General features: G+C 51.9%; 2 protein-coding genes across 9 annotated transcripts in view; one reads left to right on the forward strand and one right to left on the reverse strand.

Annotated features, from left to right (window-relative positions):
* Positions 1 to 7,582: 7,582 nt before the first annotated feature.
* Positions 7,583 to 19,698, forward strand: HTR6 (5-hydroxytryptamine receptor 6). The gene is made up of 3 exons (XM_060080339.1): positions 7,583 to 8,296; positions 18,898 to 19,056; positions 19,249 to 19,698. Exons 1-3 carry the CDS (start codon positions 7,583 to 7,585, stop codon positions 19,696 to 19,698), a joined length of 1,323 nt encoding a protein of 440 aa, XP_059936322.1.
* A 2,192-nt stretch (positions 19,699 to 21,890) lies between these two features.
* The window catches only part of TMCO4 (transmembrane and coiled-coil domains 4), a 98,991-nt gene continuing 94,250 nt past the window's right edge, over positions 21,891 to 26,631 (reverse strand). For 4 of the 8 annotated variants that reach the window (XM_060089069.1, XM_060089067.1, XM_060089068.1 and 1 more), the window contains one exon: positions 21,891 to 23,069. In XM_060089069.1, the coding sequence (XP_059945052.1) occupies positions 22,656 to 23,069 (414 nt within the window). In that variant the 3' untranslated portion in view covers positions 21,891 to 22,655. Of the gene's footprint in view, positions 23,070 to 23,258; positions 23,447 to 26,631 lie in introns of those variants that run through there. The other 4 variants (XM_060089076.1, XM_060089070.1, XM_060089071.1 and 1 more) reach the window with 3 other exon arrangements.

The following is a 26,631-nucleotide window of genomic DNA, read 5'->3' on the forward strand; positions in this document are numbered from 1 at the left end:
ATGGTTACAAATTGATATAGGAAGTGGGGTGCTGTACTAAGTACTTTATATCAATTAACTCGCTGAATCACCACCACCCTGCGATGCAAATACTGCCCTTGTTTTACAGAGGAGGCATTTACAGAGGGATGAAGTAATTTGCCCAGGGCTGAGGAATGTCTCCAGTAGGACTTGAACCCAGGCAGGCTGGCTGAATCAGTCTTCTCGGTATAACCTTAGTAACTGCCATTTGCTGACCACCTACTATGTGCCGGGCTGGGTGCTTGACAACTTTGGAGTCCCTTCCCCTTCACGATGACCCTATGGGTTTGAGATCATCGCCTGCATGCAGCTGAGCTCGGGGCCCCCCAGATTCTCCATTGAGACGGGGCTGGTGGGATGGGTGAGAGCTATGACTCTCTTTCTTCCTTGCACACATTGCTGTGACCACCAATACTAGGCAATTTATATATATTGTTTCTAATCCACGGAGCATCTTCATTTTGCAAATGTGAACTGAGGCCTTTATGCCCTGGGAGTGATTCCCCCAGGCTGGGAGGCAGCGGCGCGCGCGGATTCCAGTCTAGCGCCCTCTAATGATAACAGTTGTGTACTACACACACGATTTCCTCCGGGTACCAAGCCTTCCCTTTATGGCGGCTCTGTACTGTTATGTAGGTTGTGTACTTCCCAACTACAGAATGGCGCTTCTTGCGGTCATGCAGGACACAACTATCCAGGGTGGTCCTGTGTCCTTTGATGTGGAATTGGGTTGGAGAAAAGTATATCTCTCCTGCACGCAGACCTCAGTGACCTCTCAGTCAGGCAGGGATAAGCCCTGGCCATATTAACAATCCTTCTATACAGCTGGAGGTGGGGACTGACTGGAGGGCACAGAGAAAGTACTCAGAGACCAGGTCCAAATAAAGGACTTCCTGGGGTGGTGTCCTTGGTACTAGGCCTCTGAGACCTGAGCATCAACTTGGCAGGATGAGTCTTGGTCAGGAGCTGCCTTCCTCCTGTGTATGGAACAAGGTGGGGTATAAATGGATAGATATGTAAAGAAATTAGTAAGAGCTGGTTGAAAAGGAGGCAGGCAGGTGGGTTGGCATGGCTGGTGGCAGGCCTGGAGTGCTAGCCAGAGTTCAGACTTCACTCTCATCGCAGTAAGAGCCCTGGAGGTGTCTGCACAGAACTGGGTTTCAGCGAGACGAAAAGGAGTCTTGTGGGGGGAGGAGGAGGGGGAGGCTGGAGACGGGCTGGAGGCTGCAGTAGTCCAAGCAGGAGGTGATGGAGACCAGAATTGGGTGGGGGCGGGGGAGGCCTAGGGAGGCAGGGCCATGGTAAAGAGGCGGGGCCACACAGGAGAGGCGCTGCTGATTGGATGTGGGAGCAGCAAGTGGGAAGAGCCAGATCTGCGAGAACAGAGAAGCATCTCTAGTTGTGCCAGTTTGCCAATGGGAGTGAGATGTGGATTAGTGACAGCCAATTTCTCTCTTCTCCAACCTCAAACTGAACCACCAAGACAGCCCAGAAGAAAAATTGAAGGTCCCCCTCCACCATTCTCCCCAATCTCCACAAGGGTGGAGGGATTGAAAATCTTTACAAGGGATAAACACTGACGCAGCACTGTCCACGCTGGCCCCTCTCCGGATGGGCAGGTAAGTAGTACCAGCTTCCCCTCCTTGTTTGCCTATATAGAGCCAATAACTCCCATCTAGTTTTCCTCCCATGCTCTGAGCCTCTGGGAAAATCCTGTCTGCCTGGGTTCAAATCCTGGCAGGGCTACTTCCTAGCTGCGTGATCTTGAGCAAGTCACTTAAGATCTCTGAGGCTCAGTTTTCCCATCAGTAAATTGGGGAATAATGATTGCACCACCTCATTCCCAGGGTCGTGGGAATGAATCAATGTACATGTAGAGCTTGGAACAGTGCCTGGCATATAATAGAACCTCAATGAATGTCAGCCATAATAATAATAATTATTGAGAGTAACTGATTGGCCCACAACTGCTGGTGGTTGGGCTGATAGTTTTCTTCATTCATTCATATTCTTCATTCAGACATATTTATGGCAACCTAATATGTGCTGAGGATACAACAGTGAACAAAGCAGACAAATCCCTGCCCTCAGTTAACCAGTTGGTTAATGCCTCCTGCGAGAGCAGCTCTGAGCAGGCCTCACAACCTCCCTGGACCTTAGTTTCTCCACCTCTGTCATGAGCAGCTCTCCTTGGTCCCCTATGTACTGACAGGCATGGAGATCTGGGACAGGACTTCCTAAGACTCAGCTGTCCCATTGTGGCACAAGCCTTCTCCTCTAGGGAGGGAGCACCCTGTGGCTAGAAGTAATAAAGAAAACACTGAGCATCCTTGAAGGTCCCTCTCTACCCTGAAATGTTAAGGACATCCAAGACCGTATTATTCCATGACTGAAATGACAAATTCAGGTGCGTACGCAGAACTTCTGAAAAGTTCTTAAATTCAAGATAATAACTGTGGCCACAGGGTGGCACCACCACCCAGGCCCAGTCTTGAAAATTTATTTTTTTGAATTTTATTTTATTTATTATTTTATACAGCAGGTTCTTATTAGTTACCCATTTTATACATGTTAGTGTATACATGTCAATCCCAATCTCCCAATTCATTACACCACCTCCCCGACCCTGCCATTTTCCCCCCTTGGTGTCTGTACGTTTGTTCTCTACAACTGTGTCTCTATTTCTGCCCTGCAAACCAGTTCATCGGTACCATTTTTCTAGGCTCCACATATATGCGTTAATATATGATATTTGTTTTTCTCTTTCTGACTTACTTCACTCTGTATGACGGTCTCTAGATCCATCCACGTCTCTACAAATGACCCAATTTTGTTCCTTTTTATGGCTGAGTAATATTCCATTGTATATATGTACCACATCTTCTTTATCCATTCATCTGTCGATGGGCATTTAGGTTGCTTCCATGTCCTGGCTATTGTAAATAGTGCTGCAATGAACATTGGGGTGCATGTGTCTTTTTGAATTATGTTTTTTTCTGGGTATATGCCCAGGAGTGGGATTGCTGGGTCACATGGTAATTCTATTTTTAGTTTTTAAAGGAACCTCCATACTGTTCTCCGTAGAGGCTGTATCAATTTACATTCCCACCAACAGTGTAAGAGGGTTCCCTTTTCTCCACACCCTCTCCAGCATTTGTTGTTTGTAGATTTTCTGTTGATGCCCATTCTAACTGGTGTGAGGTGATACCTCATTGTGGTTTTGATTTGCATTTCTCTAATAATTAGTGATGTTGAGCAGCCTTTCATGTGCTTCTTGGCCATCTGTATGTCTTCTTTGGAGAAGTGTCTATTTAGGTGTTCTGCCCAATTTTGGATTGGATTGTTTGTTTTTTTAATATTGAGCTGCATGAGCTGTTTATATATTTTGGAGATTAATCCTTTGTCCATTGATTCGTTTGCAAATATTTTCTCCCATTCTGAGGGTTGTCTTTTTGTCTTGTTTGTAGTTTCCTTTGCTATGCAAAAGCTTTTGAGTTTCATTAGGTCCCATTTGTTTATTTTTGTTTTTATTTCCATTAATCTAGGAGGTGGATCAAAAAAGATCTTGCTGTGATTTATGTCAAAGAGTATTCTTCCTATGTTTTCCTCTAAGAGTTTTATAGTGTCTGGTCTTACATTTAGGTCTCTAACCCATTTTGAGTTTATTTTTGTGTATGGTGTTAGGGAGTGTTCTAATTTCATTCTTTTACATGTAGCTGTCCAGTTTTCCCAGCACCACTTATTGAAGAGTCTGCCTTTTCTCCATTGGATATCCTTGCCTCCTTTGTCATAGATTAGGTGACCATATGTGTGGGTTTATCTCTGGGCTTTCTATCCTGTTCCATTGATCTATATTTCTGTTTTTGTGCCAACACCATATTGTCTTGATTACTGTAGCTTTGTAGTATAGTCTGAAGTCTGGGAGCCTGATTCCTCCAGCTCTGTTCTTTTCCCTCAAGACTGCTTTGGCTATTTGGGGTCTTTTGTGTCTCCATACAAATTTTAAGATTTTTTGTTCTAGTTCTGTAAAAAATGCATTTTGATTTGCATTTGATAGAGATTGCATTGAATCTGTAGATTGCTTGGGTAGTATAGTCATTTTCACAATAATGATTCTTCAAATCCAAGAACATGGTATATCTCTCCACCTCTTGGTATCATCTTTAATTTCTTTCATCAGTGTCTTATAGTTTTCTGCATACAGGTCTTTCGTCTCCCTAGGTAGGTTTATTCCTAGGTATTTTATTCTTTTAGTTGCAGTGGTAAGTGGGAGTGTTTGGTGTTGATTATAGCAAGGCACACTTCATAATATAACAAGCATCTGTTAATCTATCAAAAAGAATGAACAAATGCTAACATTTTTGGTCATGTTTTCTTTAGTTTTTTTTTCGGCCATGACACGAGGCTTGCTGGGATCTTGGATCCCCGACCAGGGATCGAACCCAGCCCCAGAAGTGAAAGTGCTGAGTCCTAACCACTGGACCGCCAGGGAATTCCCTAGATTTTAAAAAATTATTCTATTCTATTCTGTTTTATTTTATTATTGAAGTGTAGTTGATTTACAATCCTGTGCCAATCTCTGCTGTACAGCAAAGTGATTCAGTTATACATATATAGACGTTCTTTTTATATATTCTTTCCCATTATGGTTTATCACAGGATACTGAATACAGTTCCCTGTGCTATACATTAGGGCCTTATTTTTTATCCATTCTAAATGTAAAAGTTTGCATCTACCAACCCCAAACTCCCAGTCCATCCCTCTCCCTCCCCCTAGTTTTTTGTGTTTTAAATAAAGGAATCAAACTGAAAGAGCTAAAGCAGAGGGACTAATATTCTATTTCACTATATACTTTTAATTTTCACAAAGCTAAAATTTATCAGCCACCTCCTCCGCGCAAAATGGTTTAAATACTCATCCCATGTATATCTCCACTACCCCAGTTTCATAGCAGCAGAGAAATGAAGAGGCTTTGCCAAGGTCACAGAGCAAGTAGCAGAATCAGGATTATGACCCCAGGTCACTGGGCTCCAAAGTGAGTTCCACACAGCACTTCTCAGTTTTGCTGTTGCTCACATCAAAAATCCCTGGACTGAAGGAGTTACTGAAGAGCTGAATGCATTCCCGTTGTACAGATGGGAACATTGAGGTCAATAGCCAGCATTGAAACAGCACTTTACAGGTGACACCAACAACCCTGTAAGTGGGTGCTGTATTGTTCTGCTAGTTATTGCAGAGGAGAAAACAGTGGCCCAAGGAGATGGAGTCGCCAACCCTAAGTCCACAGAGCTGGTTAGCAGTGGAGCTGGGATCCCAAGTCTGGTCTTTCTGGTTCTCTGCGCAGTGCTTGGTATCCTGTTCTTTGAGGCACGACAGAAATTGTCACAGTGGTGCAGGTGGCGCTGGGAGGGAGAACAGTCCTCTTCCTGCTGCATAGACCCATCTGCAGGCAGGGCTGGGATTCTGGGTGCCAAATAGTGGTTTGGGGGGAGCATGGGGGTGTGCAGGGTCTTGAAGATTCTCTGCCTTGGGCATCATTGGGCAGACCCGAGTTTCAGTTCCACTTGATCACTAGCTGCTGGTGACCTTCAGTGAGGCCCTTGGCCTCTCTGAGCCCCAGTTTAACACCTACCTCTTAGCATTATTGTATTGATAGGAATAGTATAATAAAGTTCCTGGAACACAGCAGGAACCTTAAACATGGGAGGTATTATTTTCCTGCTTCTGTGGAGGGGAAAAGACCCCGTTCTACCCTAGATTCCCTTTACATTCCTCTCCATTTCCTTTTTTTTTTTTCTACAGCAATTATCACTCTATGGCTACTTTAAACGTTTGTTATGCTTATTATTGTATGTCTCCTTCCAATAGACTGTAAATTCAATGAAGTTGGATCTTTGTTTTGGTTACTGTAGTGTCCAGATTGGGCAAAACAGTGCCTGACACCTCGTAGGTGCTCAGTATAAATGTTTGTTGAATCCACGATATCAAACTGTGACATGTCATGTAGAGACCCTTCTTAGTTCCGGTTGGGGGTGGGTGGAATACACAGCAGCGTTGCACAGGGTGTGCCCCGCCCCACCCCTCTACCTGCAGTGACTCCACCCCACCTGGCCAGGGGATTCCCCCAATCTGTTCCCACTCTTGGGTAGACTGGGAGTGCCAACACCTCGGGGTCTTCATCCTTAGCACCTGGAGCTGTCGGGGGGCAGGATGGTTTCTGCTCGGAAGGATTGTGAGGGGGAGGTAGCCATCTGTTTATAAAGGTTTGAAGGAAGTATTATATAGGCTATGGCATATTATATACAATAGATACGTACGTGTGTGTAGTATTATATATATGTACATATATGTCAAGCGATCTGCCCAGTACCTCCCAGCGGGCTCCCCCTGGTAGGGGGTAGGCAGCCCCGCAATGGGGAGCAGTCCTGGGTGAAGGCGGGCCACAGCCCCCTCCTCTGAGATCCTCCTGCGCCCCGTGTGGGTGTGGAGGGGCATGCGGGGGTGTGGAGGCTGCTAGAGCTGGGAGGCGACCTGGCGCAGCCAGAGCGCTCGGATCATCCCTCTGCAGGCCTGGGGATACCAGGAACCCCGCCCGCCTGCGAGTCCCAGGCTCGGCTCTCCCCGCCCACCGCGGGGCTGGGCGCAGGCTCCGCGGCGCGGGGACCGCGCGCTCCTGGAAGCAGCCACCGCTCTTCCGTGCGCGCCGGCCCCTCGCGGAGTCTCCTGGTCCCTGGGTGCCTGCCCAGCCCGCGGCCGCTTCTTCTTCTCCTGGCCCCGCGGCTCTCCTGTCGCAGTCGCCGGCGGCGGAGCAGCGCTCAGCGCCCCAGGTAGCGAGCGCGGGAGGGAGCAGGGCCGGCGACCCCCGGCCGGGCGGAGAAGGGGCGGAGGCGCGTCCGCTGCTCCTTCTCTCTCCCTGCGGGCCGGCCCGGCATCCTCCCTCTCGCCGCGGGGACCGTGTCCGCCCGAGCCCGGGGTGCCTCTGCGCTGGCTCTGAGACCTGCCTTCCCCGCTGGGGGCTTTGCTCTGGCCCGTGGACACCCCCACCCTGCGACCCCCAGCACCACGGCTCCCCACCTGGCGCACCCTCCCTACGCCCACCTGCCGCGGGGCGGCCTGGATAGCGCCCACTCGCCCTGGGCTCCCACCTCCCCGGGTCCCTGCCCTCGACCCATCTTACCGCCCGCCCCCTCTAGGGGCTCTGCTCCCACCCGGCCAAACGCCCAGACTCAGCGTCCCGGTCCTCCTGACTTTCCGCCCGCTCCTTCTGGAGGGCGCAGCTCATCCGGTGCCCCCTCCCAGACTTCTTACCGGTTTGCTCCAGGTGTCCCTACATCACACCCGAGGACGCCCAAAGGGCCCCCCTCCATCCTCTTCAGGTTGCTGCTCCTTGACCCAGAGCCCCATTCATACCTTCGCACCTGCGGCCCCGGGGGGTGGTCTGTTCTCACCGACTACGCCCACCCAGCTTCTGCACCTGCAGGTCCCTCTCTCCGTCTTCCCGCCCACCCTACCTCGTCCTCCGGACCCCTTTCGGGCCTCACGTGCTCGCCCTCCGCCCTCATGGTCCCAGAGCAGGGCCCCGCCAACAACAGCGCCCCGGACTGGGAGTTGGGGCCGCCATCGGAGCCAGGGGGCAGCGGCTGGGTGGCGGCCGCGCTGTGTGTGGTCATCGCGCTGACGGCGGCGGCCAACTCGCTGCTCATCGCGCTTATCTGCACGCAGCCCACGCTGCGCAACACGTCCAACTTCTTCCTGGTGTCGCTCTTCACGTCGGACCTGATGGTGGGGCTGGTGGTGATGCCGCCGGCCATGCTGAATGCGTTGTACGGGCGCTGGGTGCTGGCGCGGGGCCTCTGCCTGCTCTGGGCCGCCTTCGACGTGATGTGCTGCAGCGCCTCCATCCTCAACCTCTGCCTGATCAGCCTGGACCGCTACCTGCTCATCCTCTCGCCGCTGCGCTACAAGCTGCGCATGACGCCCCCGCGCGCTCTGGCGCTGGTCCTGAGCGCCTGGAGCCTGGCCGCGCTCGCCTCCTTCCTGCCCCTGCTGCTGGGCTGGCATGAGTTGGGCCGCGCGCGGGCGCCCGCCCCGGGCCAGTGCCGCCTGCTGGCCAGCCTGCCCTTCGTCCTGGTGGCGTCGGGCCTCACCTTCTTCCTGCCCTCGGGCGCCATCTGCTTCACCTACTGCAGGATCCTGCTGGCCGCCCGCAAGCAGGCCGTGCAGGTGGCCTCCCTCACCACCGGCATGGCCGTCCAGGCCTTGGAGACGCTGCAGGTACCCGGGGCGCGCAGGGAGACCCGGGCTTGTGGGATGGAGAATAATGAGCAGCCATTGGGTGCCCGCTAGGCATCCGCCATGTAATATACAATTGCTGACGACCTCCGATTGGTCATTCCCAGTTCCCACCTTTCTTCTGAACTCCAGACTCAGTGTCCAACTGTCCACAGGACGCTCCAGGATGTGGGGCAGTCTTCTCGAAGGTAACATGTGCAACAGGGAATTCAGGGGGTCCCAACTCTCCCCACCTGCTTGTCCCCCCGTCGTCCCCATCGTGGCAAATGGCACCATCATGGCATCGCACGCCAGAAACTTAAGAACAGTTTCTCTCCCTCATGCTCTTGGGATTCATTTGCAAGGCCTGTTGGTGCTGCCTCTAAACATGTGTCATCTCCAAGGCCACCTTCCTGATCCAAGCCACCATGGCTTCTTACCTGGGAGCCTTTGACAGTCTCCTGCTGGCTCCCCCTGCCTCCACGCCAGACCCACTCCTATCCATTTTCTGCACAAACAAAAACAGAAGCGTGATCACCTCACTCCCTTGCTACAAACCCTTCAGTGGCTCCCCATTGCTCTCAAGATAAAGGGGAGACCTGTGTCAGGATCTGGCCTCGGGAGCCGGTCCTGACCACCTCTCCAGCTGCACCTCTTCCCCTCCCCGCCCCTTTCTCTGCAGCAGTCCTGTGGCCCTTCTCACAGTCCTAGTAGGCACCAGACTGATTCTGTGCCCAGGTCTTTGCACTGGCTGTGCCCTCTGCCTGGCATGTTCTTCCCCTGGGGCCGCCCTTGCCTGACTGAGACTCTTCTTCAGCTCACAGGTCACCCCTTCCCAGAGGCCCTCCCTGACCACACTGTCTGCAGACCTCCCTGCCCTCCCCCACCCTTTTATTCTTGATCCCGATCCCCAGTTTATTTGTTGATTTGTTCATTGTCTGTCTTCCCCACTAGAGTGTAAGCCCCCACGAGGGCTGGGTGTGTCTGAGTGAGTTTTGATCTGCACTGTGCACAGTAGGTGCTCACTGATTACCTGTGAACGGGGTCGGTGCTCTTTGCTCAAGGTCTGCAGTGCCTAGAGTGGAGTGGGTCACACGGTGCCCGAGTCCTATTGTTCATGCCAAGGGATGGGACTTTAGACTGACCAGGGCTGAGCCCTAGAGAATTAGGCCACAGGCCCCCAAGAGGATCCCACATGGGCTCACCAGTGTCATCTTGGTCTATCCTCAGGTGGAGGAGGTGCCTGCAGGATGGGAGGTACCTGGGGGGGGGGTCACTGGATAGATGGGGGCTGAGAGGCTAACACCCTGGTCGGCAGCGCCCCCCAGAGCGGCTTACCCGTGTCATCCCAGCAGTGAGGCCCATCAAGTAGGAGGACAGGGTCTTGGGTGGACAGGAGGAATGTTCTTTCTCACTGGAGAACATTCTTTTTTTTTTTTTTTTAAATCTTTATTGGAGTATAATTGCTTTACAATAGTGTGTTAGTTTCTGCTTTATAACAAAGTGAATCAGTTATACATATATGTTCCCATATCTCTTCCCTCTTGCATCTCCCTCCCTCCCACCCTCCCTATCCCACCCCTCTAGGTGGTCACAAAGCACTGAGCTGATCTCCCCGTGTACTCACTGGAGAACGCCCTTGAGCCTCAGCAGGTGGCTGTGACCCTGACTTGGTTCTGCAGCTGTAGCGCAGCTGCGCTGGGCCATCCATCCTCTCTCCCTGGGTTCTTGTAAAGGAGCATTTCCTAGACTTCAGGCGTTTGAGAACTGCCTTGTGGTATCTGCCTTGCTACCCCTCCACCCACCCTCACACACTCCTCAAGGCTCTGCATCCTTATGTACTTAGCATTTCCTTGGAGTCATCTCATTTATCTTTTTCCTTCCATGAATTTATTTAGAAAGAAAACTTCTTTTCTCTTCCGGAAATGGACAGTCAGTATCCTTGCCATAAATAGAAGGTGATCACAAACACGACCTCACTGAGGCTGCCGAAGCACCAGCAGTGTTACTGAAGTCCAGCTTGGATGGCTGGAGATGCTGAGCCTGAGGTCTGCTTTCTCTTTGTTAGATGTTGGAGGGATGTTAAAGACACAGTACCATTGACATGAGGCTTTCTCTTGATGTAACCAGAAGAGCTGGGAGGGAACTGTAAAGGCCTATGCTCCCACTCTGTGACTCAGTTATTTTTTTTTTTTTTTTTTTTTTTTATTTTTTTGCGGTATGCGGGCCTCTCACTGTTGTGGCCTCCCCCGCTGCGGAGCACAGGCTCCGGACGCGCAGGCTCAGCGGCCATGGCTCACGGGCCCAGCTGCTCCGCGGCATATGGGATCCTCCCAGACCGGGGCACGAACCCGTATCCCCTGCATCGGCAGGCGGACTCTCAACCACTTGCGCCACCAGGGAGGCCCGACTCAGTTATTTTATAGGGTGTCCATTTACCCCCCAAGGGTATCTCCAATTCTCACACTCTGGGGAGCTCTGCCCCAGTGACTAAGGAGGTGAGAAGTTGGCCGGCCTTGGTCTGGATTCTCGGTTCCAGCAGTGTCTGTGATGCATAGATTTTCTTTCCATGAAGCTAACTGGCCAGGATTGTACCTGAGACTGTGGCCTCAGCACCTGGGCAGGTGTCCCCCAAGTGCTAACAGCTGCAGCCCCACAGCCTTTGAGCGATCTCTACCTGCCTGGCACTGAGCTAAGCAAATCCCCCGAACACCCAACGGGGCAAGTAATCATCATCCCTGTTTGACATCTGGGGAAACCGAGGGGAGGTGACTTGCCCAGGGTTGCACAGCTGGTTAGTGAGGTTCCAGCTCAGGTCTGGCTGATGCCAACGCCTGGATCTGAGCGTTGTGCTGCCTGTGGGCAGTGACACACTCTTAAAACATTGACCTCAGGGACGCCACCCGGTGTGAGACCCTCCACGCCACCGGCTGTGCCTTCTCAGTCTCCTCTACTGGGTCCTCTTGCTCCACCACCATCCGAGACATCCCCCGGCCTCAGTCCTCTGACCTCCTTTCTCTTTCCCCACATTCACTCAGTGAGCTGGTCTTGTGCCATGACCAGAAGTACCACCTACACGCTGATGACTTCCAGCCTGGGCCACTTACTTACCACTGCCCGCAACGGAACTCCGGATTTTCCAGGCTCCAGACATAGTCCCTCCCTTGTCTCCCTCATGTTGACTAACTGATATGAGTTGCTCAGGCCAGGAACCTTGGAGGCAGCCTGGATGCCTCTCTTTTTCTCACACTGCACGCCCAGTGTGCTTTCTGCGTTCAAAACACTTCTCATGTCTTGGTTGCCTCCCTCGGTCCCCTGGGCTTCTGATGCCTGGGTTATTGCAGTGATCACCCACTGGCTTCCTGAGTCCATCCTTGCTCCCTTTTGATCTTACACAGCAGCCACAGCGATCCCTTTAAAATGCAGGTCCTGGGAATTCCCTGGCGGTCCAGTGGTTAGGACTTGGCACTTTCACTGTAAGCTATGAGGCATGGCCAAAAAAAAAAAAAAAAAAAAGAAAAAAAAAAGCAGGCCCTGTTATGTCATTCCTCTGCTCCTTCTCTGGCCTCCTTGCCTTCCACCACCCTCCGCACTCCTTCTATGTCAGCTCCCCTGGCCCCCTTGTTATTCCTTGAGCACACCAAGCACACTTCTGCCTCAGGACCTTTGCACTTGCTGCTCCCTCTGCCTGAAGTGCCGTTTCCTCACATCTCTGCATGGTTCTCCCCCTAACTTCCATCACTTTCTTCTGGCTTCTGCTTGGCTGTCTTCCCTAATCACTTCGTCAAGAGTAGTAACGGCCATACTTGTCCAGATCCTGTCCAGTCCTAATTTCCTAAGTTATTCTCAGCAACAAATACCATCGCCTGACATATTATATACTTTCCCATTTACTGTTTGACTGCTTATTTCCTCCTACTAGAATGTAAGTTCTATGAGGGTGAGGACTTGTCTCGATTGCTATATTCCCAGCACCTAAAACAGTGCCTGGCGTGTCATGAGTGGTCAGTGCACGGTGGTGAGAGAAATGAAATGAACAACAGTGCTTCACCGAGCCAGGGCTTCAATCCCAACTCACATCTCTCCCTTTTCTCCCACTTTTAGAAGCAGCTCTTGTAGCCGATGAATCCTGCACTTTTTAGTACATTGATTCACTTCCTTGGTACTGTGTTGAGTACCTCCCTTGTGCTGTGGTTGCAGGGATGAGTGGGTCTGAGAAGATCCTGCCCTGTTGGAATCTACTTTCTAGCTGGAGAGAGAGACACTGACCACGAAACCCTGTCATGATGAAGGTTCTGGAGCTTATAAGAAGGGTGCCTCTGCCAGTAAACATTCAGGGTCTATTACTCCCTGTGCATACGTTTGCAAACTGAAGCAAGGAAGTCACGAAACCAAAGGCTGGGAGGAGTCTTCATGGGTCCTTTAGCTGGTGGAATGACCCGCAGCCTCTCAAGCCAGAAATGTGTGCAAATTCTTCCTACTTTCTGGGAAGCCTTTTCTCTTTATTTGAATGAGACAGTGTCAGACTCTACCATTTCCCTTGCTTCCAAACCCACTCAGATCCTAAGCAAGCCTTCTGCAGGGCAATTTTCCTTATTGTCTGGAGAACTGCCTGCATTTGGGGAATTGGCTTCTGGGATGCTGCCTCTACTCCAGCCTCCTGGATTGTGACCCACTTCCCCCACCCAAGCTGGCCCGCCCCAGAGTCCAGCAGCATCCAGTCTGGGGATGGAGGCGTTCTCAGTGTCTGGACCTAAAGGAACTGATGAGAATGAACAGAACTTGGGGGTGTGTTTGGCCCCTTTCCTCCTCTTTCCAGCCCCACTGAACCCTTAGCTCCTTCTCCGATCCAGCCTCTAGCTTCCCCACAGAGGGCAGGGGGCCGGGCACCAGTCCCTGAGGTCCTGGCTCTTCTGGGGTTTCAGACAAGGGAGCTGAGCTGGCTGGAGCATCTTTCTATGCCTCTCTCCACCACATCTGCCTATTGATGTGAATGGCCTTTTAAAAAGCCACTGGTTGGCTCAGCGATTTCAGTCAGGTCTTCCCAGCCCCAGGGGCTGTGAGAAAGAGTTCTGCTTAGAGGCCAGGCAGGGCATATGGACTGGGGTTGGAGAGAGGGGTGTGAGAGGTGGTGGTGGTGCCAACGTGAGATGCCGCCAGGGCAGGAGTGTGTTTGTGTGTGTGTGTGTGTGTGTGTGTGTATGTGTGTGTGTGAAAGGTGGGTGCCCGTGTGGGGATGGGACGCATCCTTGGGGGATTCTAGAGGGACCAGTGCGGGTGCTCAGCCTGCTGGGGAGCAGCAGGAGGCTCAGCTGGGAGTTCCTGCGTTCTTAGTCTCTTTCTCTCTCTGCCAGGGTTCCTGTGGTCAAAACCCTTTCCCTATCCTCTTCCTCTCCACCTCATCTTTTCCCCTTCTCTACCCCCCTCCCTCCGTTCTAGCTCACCCCTCTCTTCCTTCCTTCTGCACCCCATATCTTCCTTCTCTCCCTCAATTTCTCCTCCTTTTCCTCCTCCCCCAGCTTTTTCACCCTCCATCACCCAGCTATGCATCATTCTGTCCTAGTGATCCACCTTCCCTTCCATCTCTGCTTCCTCCTCCACAGAGGAGGCTGTGATCACAGAAATATCTTGGAGGGGGAGGAGGGGGCTGAGTGGGAGAGGCTGGCAGAGAAGCAGAGCTGAGCATGACAGCCTTGGCTGCTGCTCAGAACGAGGTTGCCTGGTGCAGCTGGGGCAGGGCACAGGAGCTTGTGCGTCTGGCTGAGCACGGGTTCAAATCCTGCCTCTTTCCCGTCGCAGCTGGATGACTTTGGATGCGTCACTCACCTCCCTCTATCTCAGGGGTAATGCTATTTATCATTTGAGGCTGTTTGAAGAATCAATGAGATGATATATATAAACCTGGCGCATAGTAGGTGCTTGACAAATGTTAATTCCTATCCTTTCCTCTTTTTTTTTTTTTTTTTTTTTTTTTCGGTATGTGGGCCTCTCACCGCCGTGGCCTCTCCCGCCGCGGAGCACAGGCTCCGGACACGCAGGCTCAACGGCCATGGCTCATGGGCCTAGCCGCTCCGCGGCATGTGGGATCCTCCCAGACCGGGGCACGAACCCGCGTCCCCTGCATCGGCAGGCGGACCCCCAACCACTGCGCCACCAGGGAAGCCCCTATCCTTTCCTCTTGATGGTAAAAAGGCACGGTTCTGGGGAGCTCACCCTTTTGAGACTTTCTAGGGGGAGAAATCACCCTCACTGCCATCAGCAGCCTCATCACCATTAGGAAGGAGCTGAGGTGAACACAAATAACAATAAACAACAAGGTAACAATCACATGGTACTTACTATGTGCCAGGCACTGTTCAAGTAACTTTCTATTATCTTTTTTTTTTTTTTTTTTTTTTTGTACGCGGGCCTCTCACTGCTGTGGCTTCTCCCATTGCGGAGCACAGGCTCCGGACACGCAGGCTCAGCGGCCATGGCTCATGGGCCCAGCCGCTCCGCGGCATGTGGGATCCTCCCGGACCAGGGCACAAACCCGTGTCCCCTGCATCGGCAGGCGGACTCTCAACCACTGCGCCACCAGGGAAGCCCTCTATTATCTTATTTAACACTTACTACAATCCTACGAGGTAGATGCCATTGTAATTGCCATTTTACAGATGAGAAGGCTGAGGCATAGAGAGGTAAAGTACCTTGCTTAAGTTCACTCAGCTAGTTAGTAACAGAGCCATGACTTAAACCAGGCAGTCTGGCTCTAGGGTCTATCCTATTACCCTCACACTATGATTAGTTGATTGTACAAATTTGAAAGTACATGAGGGAATACGTAAGTAACTTTAAAATGAAAATTCATCAATAACGATAAAATAAAAGATCTCTCTGACCTCATCCAATCACCTCCCACTCCTAGGTCTCTCAGTGTCTTTCCGGTTCTTTTTCTGTGTGTTTCCATATTTGTTTATGTACCTAAAGAAACTTAGTGCCTTGCGCTATGTATTTTTTTAAACAAAGGGAATCATGCTGTATCTCTTGTTTGTACAACTTGCCGTTATCACTGGATACTGTGTCGTGGAGATCCTTCCACGTGATCAATTCATTCTTTTAAACATCTGTGTTGCATTCTATAGTGGTAATGTACCAGGGTTTATTTAACCACTCTCCTTTTGATGGACATTTGGGCTGTTTCCAATTTTTTTCCTATCACGCATGGTGCTGTGGTACACATTCTTGTCCAAGCCAAGTGTAGAGACACAGGTACAGGTTTTTATGGACATAAGGACCTGTAAGCGGACTTGCCTCCTGGAAGGGCGCTGCCAGATTGTCCTCCAGTAGCTGCCCTCTGACAGTGACAAATGCCACAGACATGTATAAGGGACATGCAAACAACAGAACGTGCCATGGGGCCATGAGGCGGCTATAGGGCAGAGAGAAGTGGGAAGGGTGAGGCTGGCATCAGCCAGAACCCAGCGTGTGGCCTGGTGGTTGCCATTGGCTTCTGCTCCATGAGGGCCTCCAGTGACAGTGGTGGGGTTTTACTTGGGGATGCCACCCTCCAAAATGGAAACAGCCTGGTGAAGTGCAGTTTCTGGAGCCAGAGATGACTTTGATCCCCTAACTCAGCACTTGTCTGCTGTGTGACTCCTGGAAAGTTACTTTGCCTCTCTGAACCTCATCTGCAAGATGGAGATTATAATACCTTCCTCCCATAAAGACTCAGTGGCAGAATGAACATCAACTGCTGCTGCATAGTAAGTGCTCGATAAGTGGGGATGATCACTTGGGGTCACTGGTACTTTTGTTTGAGGCTTTGTACTGGCACAATGTGACCTTGGGAAGGTTCCCCTACCATCTCTGAGCCTCAATTCCTTCTCTCTTCCCTCTTGCTTGTGTTCTTGGGTCAATTCTTTGGGGAGAAGAGGAGAAAGAGAAATACAGGTTGGTTTCTAGGAAGACTAGAGAGGGACTCTCAGATCATGGTTAGTCCCTCTGGATCATCCTCCCCTGATGACTGCTCCAAAATGTCTCCCTGAGTGCCTTGGTACCCTAGTGCCCTAGAGCTCTAGCAAGATCACAGCTGTCTTTTGCCCCCGCCCCAGGTCTTCAGGGGCCAGGGGGTACCTGTGTGGCTAGGGCTTTCTGGAGACGGTGTCTCCCTCTTCCCCATATGTCTGTCCCCACTGGTGGCAGCAATTCAAAGTCACGGCAGATCCTAGGAGATTCTTTTGGGGAAGCAGGAGCCTCTCCCTCCAGGTTGAACAGGTTGGCCCATGGGAGCCATATAGAGTTCACTCTGGAGAAGAGAAAATGAGAAGGAGAGAGAAAAGCAGATCCTCTTTTTCTTCCTTGCCATAGCATAGTGGGTCAGAGCATTTGTCCTGACATCTGGGCTGCTTTGGAAAGCTCAAGCTGCTGGCAGAAAAACAGGGCTCCTGAAGGTGCTAAAAACTCCCCCAACCTCATACTCATACTGCTGAATCGACATCAGGGCTGCTATGTATTTACACTTACTCTATGTCGGGCACTGTGCATGCATGTATATCCACAGGTTCAAAGCAACTCCATAAGGTGAGTATTTTCTCCCATTTTACAGATGTGGAAACAGAGACTGTCAAGATCACAGGGCGAGTAAGTGGCAGAGGCATGATTTGAAGCCAGATCACTTGTCTTAAAACAAGCTCTTGCCTCTGCTCAATGCTGCCCCACCAAGACAGAAGGGAGAAATCAAGGGCCTCTTTTAGGCTGCTCTGGGTGTCTTTGGTATTTGTCTAACCAGATTTCACTTGGAGAAACACATCGAAGGGTGGGAGTTGCAGTGTGCCTGTCTCCCCTCTCCTGCCCACTGCCATTCCAGATCCTATAGAAAGATATTGTAGGTATGCAGCTGGGTTTTCAGCACCATGGACAGTAACCAAGCCTGGCTACCCTGAGGAGGCGGGGAGAGAAAAAGGGCTGGGAGGGGAACCGGGTAGGGGGTTCGGCTTTGGTGCTCGCAGGGCTGACACAACTTGGCTTTGCCTCCTCCACCCCATTTTCATCTGTGAAGGATGCCTGGGAATCTGGTTCCCTTCCTGCCTCCTTCTCTTTCATCTTCCCATACCCAAGCTATCTTTGGTTGCCTCAAGAGCGAAGCTGGGCTCTCATGCAGTTTAGGAAATGTTGGGGGGAAATCCCTGGCTTTCAAAGCCCAGGTATATTCACAGGCAGCCCACATACCCCTTCATAATTCAATAAATTGTGAGCACCTCTGCATACCAGTATTTACTTAAAAAATTGTCAATATTGATGGCTCTTGCCTTGTGGAAAGCTGATATATGAAAATCCAAATTGATTACAATACATGGTTCAGAGGAGGGCTTCACATTCCAGCTTTCATGGACCCCTAGGGGTTTCATGGATGGACTTCACCGTGGTCTCTGAACCCTCTGGACATGAGGGAACTTTTTTCTGTGTGTGTGTGTGTGTATGTGTGTGTGTGTGTTTATAAAATTTTATAAGCTTTTTGTTTTCTGAGGAGTGGTTTTGTAGATTTCATTAGAGTCTCAGTGGACTCACAAAGTTGAAAAAATTAAGAGAACCTCTGGGCTAATGGGTCATCTGGGATCAGAGAGCCTTTTTAATGTTTTGGGACGCCTGCGCTCCCGTTTGTAAAGTCACATTCTAACCCCTCATGCCGTGTTCCCCATGGAGCAGCTCCTAGTTTTTTCCTCCTCCTCTCCCCTAGTTCCCGCTCACGGAGTCCACGTGTGGGAATGGAGATGTCTGTCAGCCCACAGTGAAATCTGTGTGTAAAATGCCAAGGTTGCTCGCGTCCCTAGTAATTTATACAGATTTAATTGTACACATTTGTTTTGGGCACATATTTTCAAAAATGCACTTTATTTTGTGGAGTCTGAGAGTAGTGGTGCAGACAAAACCATCACTCCAAAATATGAAGAGAATCCATAGGCACAGAGATTGCCAAGCCCTGGACAGCAACTGTCCTCTTTTGTCAAGTGCTGTTCAGTTGCAGCTAATTCTTGTAGTGCCAAAGTGCAGTGCAGGACAACACTGCCCCAAACACAAATCCAACAGTTCAGAAGACCCACACGCCTTGCAAAGGACAACATTTAACACTGGCCAACACACATGACCATGAGCCCCCAGCACCTAGGAAATCTCACTGTGCTTCCTAGAGCTCCTTGTGAAGTGCTGGGTCAGGGTCATAGCTCGGTGCAGGACCAGGACCAAGGCTCCATCTATTTCTGGAATCAGGGCTCAGTCTGGTGCTAAAATTGGGCTCAGTCTGGTCCAGGGTTGAGGCTCGGTTTGAGATCTTGTTTATGTAGGGCTCAACCTATGGTAGGCATCAGAGGTTCAGGGCCATGAGTAGGGCTTAGCTTACTGCTGATGTCAGGGCTCAGTCTGAAGCCAAGGTCAAGGTTCAGTCAGGAGTCAGGGTCAGGCCTCAGTCTAGGACTACAATTGGAGCTCATTCAAGGGTCAGGGCTCAGTTTAATACTCGTACTAGGGCTCAGTCTAGAATTAGGAGTAAGGCTCAGTCTGTGGCTGGGAATAGGGTCAGACTGGGGTGCATTCTTCACTAAATCACGTGGCTTTCCTTTCTGCAGGTGCCCAGGACCCCATGCCCCAGGGTGGAGTCGGCTGACAGCAGGCGTCTAGCCACCAAGCACAGCAGGAAGGCCTTGAAGGCCAGCCTGACACTGGGCATCCTGCTAGGCATGTTCTTTGTGACCTGGTTGCCCTTCTTTGTGGTCAACATAGCTCAGGTAATGCTACCACAAGGGGCAGGTGAGTCCACGCCTTGTTGGGGAGGCCCTGAGCCCCACCCCTGCCCAGACCCGGGGAGGGAGGAGGGCGGGCTGCCTCTCCATGTGTTTATGTGTCTGTCCCATCCATGCTGGGTGGGGTGGCCTGCGTCCCTACTCCAGGACCAGGCATGATGTGCCCCGTCCCTCCAGGCCGTGTGCGACTGCATCTCCCCGGGGCTCTTCGATGTCCTCACGTGGCTGGGTTACTGCAACAGCACCATGAACCCCATCATCTACCCACTCTTCATGCGGGACTTCAAGCGGGCCCTGGGCAGGTTCCTGCCGTGTCCCCACTGCCCCCGGGAGCACCAGCCCAGTCTTGCCTCGCCCTCCGTGCGTACCTCTCACAGCGGCCCACGGCCGGGCCTGAGCCTGCAGCATGTGCTGCCACTGCCACTGCTGCCGAGCTTGGACTCGGACTCGGACCCGGGCTCGGGGGGCTCCTCAGGCCTGCAACTCACGGCCCAGCTGCTGCTGCCTGGAGAGGCCACCCGGGACCCCCTGCCACCTGCCAGGACCACTACCGCAGTCAGCTTCTTCAACATCGATCCTGCGGAGCCTGAGCTACAGCTGCATCCGCTTGGTACCCCGAGGAACTGACGCAGGCTTGGAGCGCTGGACTGGCTGGGACCAAGTCCCTGAGGCCTTGGACCAGCTCTTGGCTGAAACCAGGAGGCTACAGGTCTCCCGGGAGCCCGCTGAGCTCCAGGGGGCTGCACGGAGCCAGCTCCCCGTGTCCACTCCAGGCCTCCTACCTGGAGGGCTAGTTGCTGGCTCGGTACAGTTTTCTCCAGGATGCCCCACTATTGAGTGTAACTTGTGGATGTGTGTAGAGCAAGGCTAGGGGACTCCAGGGAGTGGGGTAAGGACCTCTTGGTCCAGATTAGGATGAAGACAACCATCTCCTTTGCACGTTTCTATCAGACTACGTGGGAGAGACACCTCTGTCTGCAGAGGCAGCTTGGCGCTGGGCCAAATGCCTTGGTCCTCAAAGTGTGGTCCATGGGCCACCGCACCAGCTCCCGGGAGCCTGTTAAAAATGCACGCCTCTGCCCCACCCTGACCTGGTGATCACCAGGTGGATCCTGCACACATTATGGTTTGAGATGTGCTGGTTCAGGGGATCTTTAACCCTGAGAATGGTTTGCTAGACAGTTTTTGGACCAGTCAGGTTCTCAGGATACATCTGCCTGCACACAAAGCATCCGAGCCTGGGAGTCAGGCAGGCATAAATTTGAACCCCTGCTTCACCACTTACCAGTCCTTGTACAAGTTACTTCACCTCTCTGAGCCTATTATTCCACATGGAAAGTGGGAGTAATGATGCCTGCTTCATAGGGTGTCTTGTGCGTTAGGATAATGTACACAGAATGCCCAGCACTCGGCAGGTGGTCGGTTGGTGGTCCCTGCTGTTATAGCTCCTGGCCATCCAGCCCCCTGGCCTCTGGCTGAAGGCAAGGGCTATTTGTTCCCACTGTTCTGACAGCGTCCTCCTCCTCTTCAGCCCTGGCCCAGATCCCACAGCCTGACTTTGGTTCCCCAACTCCTGGCTCTGGATGCTGGGTAGGGCCCCCACCCCAGCTCCCAGGCGGCTGCACTGCGTCTCCTGGAGCCAAAGGGATTGCTGGTGGCTTCCGCTCAGCACCAGGAATGGTGTTCCTCTACCCTGGACTTCCTTGGGCCTAGAAGGGAATCAGCTGATGGGGACAGGACAAGCCCTTGCCCACCTCCTTCTGGCCTTCCCTGGGGTCAGTGAGGGAAGTGGGAGTGGTGGCCATTGGGTCAGCAGAGGTGTAGAGCTGTCCCTGGTGTGGGCTGGTGCCCTCGGGCAGGCAGGTAGACCCTGGCACAGGGGCCTGCTTTTTTCTGAGGGGGGAACTCTTGGTTCTCAAAGTTTACCTGCTTTAGGTTTCTTTTAAGTCAGAGGTTTTTCTTACCCTGCTTCCCACCTCCAAGTTCCATCAACCCAAACTCCCGGGGGCCTCCACGGGCGGCCTGGAGCTCTTCTTGGTGCTGAGTAGACTCAATCCTGGCCATGCCGCTGGCTGTAGAGGGGCCATGGTGCTTATTGGGGCTCCCCCTCTACCCCCAGGCCTGCCCCAGTGGACTCTCAATAAACACTAAGCTGAGGCGGTGACCGTGGTGTGAACTGAATTCGCTTGAGGGGCCACTCGGGCTGGAGAAGCAGCTGGTGAAGTGGGAAGAGACTCTGGGTGCAGGTGTCCTGGGGTCTGGTCCAGACTCTGCCCTGAATTTGCTTTGGGACCTCAGCAATGTCATTTCCTCTCTCGGGGCCTCAGTTTTCCATGGGTGACATGAGCTGTTTGGATTAACAGCAGTAGGAGTTCTGTAGATATTTTTTGAAAGAAATACACGTACCCCTGAGGACCAATTTGGCTCCAACACTCTAATTCCCCTGCCTCTCCCCACTCCTCGCTGCCTACCCTGAGCTTGTCAATATTTTCTCTGCCTGGGCCTTGGTTTCCCCATCTGCATGATGCAGGGGGGGATTATCTCTGGCCTGCTCATTCAGAGACAGTGGGAGGACCAAAGGGGATGGTTCCAGGGATGCAGATACAGTGGCTAAGAGCTTGGGCTCTAGAGGCCGACTGACTGGAGTTTGAGACGGACCATCTGTGTGATCTTGGGCAGCTTACCTAACCTCTCTGGGCCTGCAAGTGAAAAGGAAGATTATAATAGTACCTACCTCATAGGGCTGTTGTGAGTGTCAACTGAGACAATCCATGTAAGCACCCTGGACACAGGAAATACCTAATAAATGGTAGCTCTTGTTATTGTTTATTATTAGAATCATCACACCTCTGTTTCTGCTATAGGAAACCCTTTCCCCATCTAATTCATTCTCGTCCCACGCCCAGTCCCAGGCCACACTGCCTGCTGATCCAGCATTTTTTCACCGTGTTCTATAACACTTTTTCACCACGTTCTGTAATTGTTCTGTAACAGTTATATCTGGGGCCACTACGTGGCCTAACTTTGGGGCACCCTTCACATCACGTCTTTCTGATGCTGTCCCTGTAGTTGTGTGGTGCACAGCCTGTACAGCTGCATGTGGCAGATCTCATCGGATCTCCCAAGAGCAGAGAGAATAAACTGCCTGCCCCACTTGTACCTGCTCTGTAGGTGTGGCAGTGGTGCCCGTGGGCTGGCAGGCAGCCCTGGAGAATGGGTCGGCAGACACCAGCCTTTTGAGGCTGGGGAGCGTGGCTGGGTGGGAGCCTCAGGCTCCACAGAGCTCCTGAGCCACCTGATGGGCAACCAGACCCTACAGCTCTGACCCGAAGCACAGGAGGCCCACGGCTGGTCTAGTCCTGGGGCTCTATACTGTGCTTGGTTGACTCTGCAGAGCTCTAGGCTTGCTTCCTTGGGGAGGGGACGGTGTCTTCTTACAATCCTCCTCCTTCCAGTACCAATATCTTCAATTTAGGAAAGACAGTGGTAGAAATTCTGCATCTCCAGAGCTCATGTGAGGGACCCGGTGGAGTGGGGTAAGAGAGCACTGCATATAGAAATCTGGGAGAATGACTCTTCCGGGGTCAGTCCAGCCCTGGGCAGGACCCCTGTGTCTCGCTGGCACAGTCGGGGCAGCCCAGTGGGTTGGGGCCCATGCCATGGCTGCAGACAGGGGGGCTCTCAGCAGGGCTGGCAGCAGCAGGAAGAGAGGCCCCTTCAGACTGGTCCAGTCCCACTGGCACTTGGGCTTGGCTGGGGTCAAGAGATGCGGCTGCTTTGGGGGTGTCTCCCAAGGGGGATGTGGGACCTTGGGTTTGCCCATCCTGGTTGGTGGTCTTATCTGATGAGGAGGGGGCTGCTGCCTGGCGAGGCTCCTCTTGGGGCAGGCTGCCTGGGGCCAGCAAGAGCCCCTTCTCGTCCCAGGTTGGCTTGGTGTGGATGCCCACGGCCTTCAGGATGATGTCCATCTGCCTGGCGTAGTCCAAGTGGCCGCTGACCTGCAGGAGGACAGTGAGTGAGGACCACGGGTGGTGGGCAGAGCCCAGTCCTCCCCAGGGCTCCTGGGCCTCTCCCTCGGCATCTTCACCAACCAGTCACCAATGCCATGACTCCAACCCTCAATGATTCTCAAGTCCAGAGTGGGTGGGAAGCCTTTGGGTTCAAGGCTGCTCTAAAAGTTATTAAATAAAGACGAAGGAAGCTTCTCTACAGAATCTGGGTCCTCTGGGGGCAGGAAAGATCCTCCTGATACAGTTGGAGTGGAAGTTCCCGTTCTCTGCCTGCCGCTTTAGGTTACAGTGGAAGGGTTCTGTGGATCACCAGCTGTGGGACCTTGGACAAGCCCCTGTATGCCTCTGACCTCCATTTGCCTCAGCTGTAAAATGGGGACAGTAAGAGTAGTTACATCAGAGGGTTGCTGTGAGGGTTCCTCCAGGAAAAAGCCCCCAAATCTAAACTAGAACTATGGCTAGAAAGATTGCCAGGTACTTTCTACGATTCACTCTCCCCCTTTCCCTTAGTCACAAGAACTCCAATTTATAGCTGGGTACATTCTCCAGCCTCTCTGTTGCTAAGTGCACTATGGTGATGAGTTCTGGACAATGAGATGAATCAGCAGTGTTATGCGGCGCTCCTTGGAATTCTCTTTAAAAGGGGGAGTGCTTCGCCTTTCCCATTTCCTCTTTCTTGCTGGCTGGAATTCAGACAGGATGGCCAGAGCTGTGGCAGCCACCATGAGCCATGAGTTGGCTCACTAAGGATGGCAGAGTAGCAAGACAGGGCATTTTAGCCCCTGAAGGCTATGGAGCCACCAGCCCTGAACTGCCTCTTCTGGCCTTTGCCTATGGGACAGCATCACCTCTTGTGTGTTTAAGCCGCTTCATCTGGGCCTTTGTTATGGACGGAATCTTCACTAACAAGGGTCAAGAACTCAGAAGTGCCTACCCGCTTCTTGAGAGAAGAGAGACTCCCCTATTTTTGTGTTGGCATATATCAGTGACTGAAAAATAGGGGTGTGATTGGAGTGCCCGAGGCCTAACTGTGAAAATGGACAATGGTCGACACACAGTAGGTCCTTAATACATTGTAGGAAATGAGTTTACTGAATATACTCCTTTGTCAGGTACTGGCTGCTAATTGGAGATGAAGAAATTGAGGCAGAGAGGTAAAGTGGCCTGCTCAAGGTCACCCAGGTGTCAGAGCTGGGGTCTGAATCCAGGCCTGTTCACTTCATAGAAAATCAGGTGTGTGGTGGGGAAGACTTTAAAAATCATTTTCATTTTACAGATGAAAAAGAGAAACCCAGAGAGGGGTGGTGGTTTGCTTAACGACACACAGCACGTGAAAAGCACAGCCATGTGCTGTGCTTGAGATGCTGAGAGCAGAGGCTGCTTCGCTCAAATCTCCTCCCTGAGATGGGGCCTTGCGTTCTCCCCAGCCAGCCTAGGGTGCCTGCTTTAGTGCCAAAGGCAAGCACAAGACAGAACAGTCCTTCAAGGCTGAAGAGGAAGGTTTTTGTCTAAAAAGGAGAGAGGAAAGCACTGGGGAGGCTTGTGCTGGGGAGCTTAGGAAGCAACACAAAGGCTCGGCTGGTAACACCTGCATTTCCATCCGAATCACAAATCACACCGGGTGATTCCAATGACTTTCCAAGGACACAAAAGACAATTCCCTGTACAGTTTTGTTATTTTCTCATAACCTGCTTACTTCTTGTTCTTTTCTTTACAACCACTTTTAAAGAGTGTTCAGTGAAAACACACACATGTATACACACAGAAGAGGCTTTTCAGATCCCTGGGCTCAGGGTGGAGGTCAAGGTAGGGCAGCATCTTTCCGTAGCGGGTGGACATTAGTGGCTGCATGGCGCTAGAAAGAACCTAAGTTTGGAATCAGAGACGTGGGGCTTCCAGACTTGGCTGTGTCTCTTTCTAGTAACTGGGTGAGTCTGTACAATGTCCTGAAACCCAGCTTCCCATCTGTAAAATGAGGATCATGACACGTCATACCTTGAATGTCTGCTCTGAGAGCTCCAAGGGCCTGGGACTTTGTGGGAACTATTCTGTTCCACATATGACCCCAAACACTTTTATAGGGACATTACACAATTAGGGTTAGTGATACCCATAGCATGGGGTTGGTGGGAAGAAATAATACAAACCACAAGGCACAGCACCTGGTACACAGTAGGTGCTCCATAAATGAGTTCCTTTTAATTTAATTTTCTTGGAAGGAGGGATAGAAGGTAGGGAGTGAGCTAGGCAGATCCATTCGGGAGCCCAAAATGGCTGCTGAAGCTCTAGCCATCACATCTTAATTTCGGGCCAGCAGAAACCTAGACCCACAGGGACAAACAAGGATGGCCTCCCTATACCTTTTTAATGTTGGTGAAGGGCTGGTACTAGGGCTGGGTGGAGGCAGGCAGAATAGGAAGGGAGGGAGGTGTTTATGGCTACTGGCTATAGCTGATTCCAGATGGAAATTCCACTGTGCAGCTGCCCTAGAATGCACAGCTCTGGACCTTCTTGGCTACAAGTTGGTCCAGGTCTCAGCCAACCCTAGTCCCTGATCTGCCATTCTGCAAAGACCCAGAGGCAGAACTGGCTGGCAGAGTTCCAATTTTACAGGTAGCCAGAGGGATGGGAGAGCAGGAGTGAGGTGGATGGGAAAAGAATCCCTTCTGAGCAGTGGAACATTCTGGCGTGGCTGATGTTGGATAAAGATTTCAGCCCAAGACCATCTCCCTGGCTGTCTAGATTGAAATCTGCCACCTGTCCGGATATGCTGGATGTCCCTGGTGCCGAGAAGCCTCCCTGACCTTCCCACGCTGGTTACGGACCCTTCCTGGGGCTCCCCTGCAACAGCACTCACTACACACCATCGTCTTCATCTGCTTGCATCTGTCTGTGTTCTGATAGACCGTGTGAGCTGAGGAAGTGCACACCTCTAACTCACCTCTACTCCCCACATACAGCCCTGTGCACCGTGGGTGCTCAGGGTAACCAGATCCACACAGGATGAATGGGCCTCAGTGCTTCTGGTTTCCTGCCTTGCAAGACACCTTGACTTACCCAAACCAAAGCTGCTGCCACCTGTCTCTGCCTGGTTAACAATTTCCAAGCCTATCAGGTCCCCTGGGGTTCCTTTACCTCTTGGGCCTCAGTTTCCTCCTCTGTAAAATGGGGCTAATAAAGATACGTACACCATACACCATGTGGGCTGGTTGTGAGGATTCAACGAGATAATACACGTCACAGGCTTATTGGCCTAGAGTTGGAGGTCACTGACTGGAAGCCACAGAGATGCGTGAATGCAGACAGTGTGAATGCACTGGTTAAGAGCCCAGGCTCTGAGGTAGGTTCCCTAGTTCATCTGGCTCTGCCACTCACATGCAGTGTCCCTTCCTGTGGCCTCTGTACCTGTACAGTGGGGTTATTATCCCTACTTCATGGGACAGCTATGGGGATCAAGTGACATAAGGTCTGTAAACCATGCAGAGCAGTGTCTGGCACGCTGGCTCTTGTTGTTATTATTGTTATTATTACTGAATGTCTATTGTGTGC

This window comes from Mesoplodon densirostris, chromosome 2 (genome assembly GCF_025265405.1).
Source record: "Mesoplodon densirostris isolate mMesDen1 chromosome 2, mMesDen1 primary haplotype, whole genome shotgun sequence".
Taxonomy (NCBI): domain Eukaryota; kingdom Metazoa; phylum Chordata; class Mammalia; order Artiodactyla; family Ziphiidae; genus Mesoplodon; species Mesoplodon densirostris.

Bases quoted from the DNA above. Each gene is read 5' to 3' on its own strand.
- HTR6 (XM_060080339.1), top strand. From the start codon at position 7,583: ATGGTCCCAGAGCAGGGCCCCGCCAACAACAGCGCCCCGGACTGGGAG. The intron at 8,297-18,897 runs GTACCCGGGGCG...TCCTTTCTGCAG, and splicing joins AGGCCTTGGAGACGCTGCAG to GTGCCCAGGACCCCATGCCC. The intron at 19,057-19,248 runs GTAATGCTACCA...CCGTCCCTCCAG, and splicing joins TTGTGGTCAACATAGCTCAG to GCCGTGTGCGACTGCATCTC.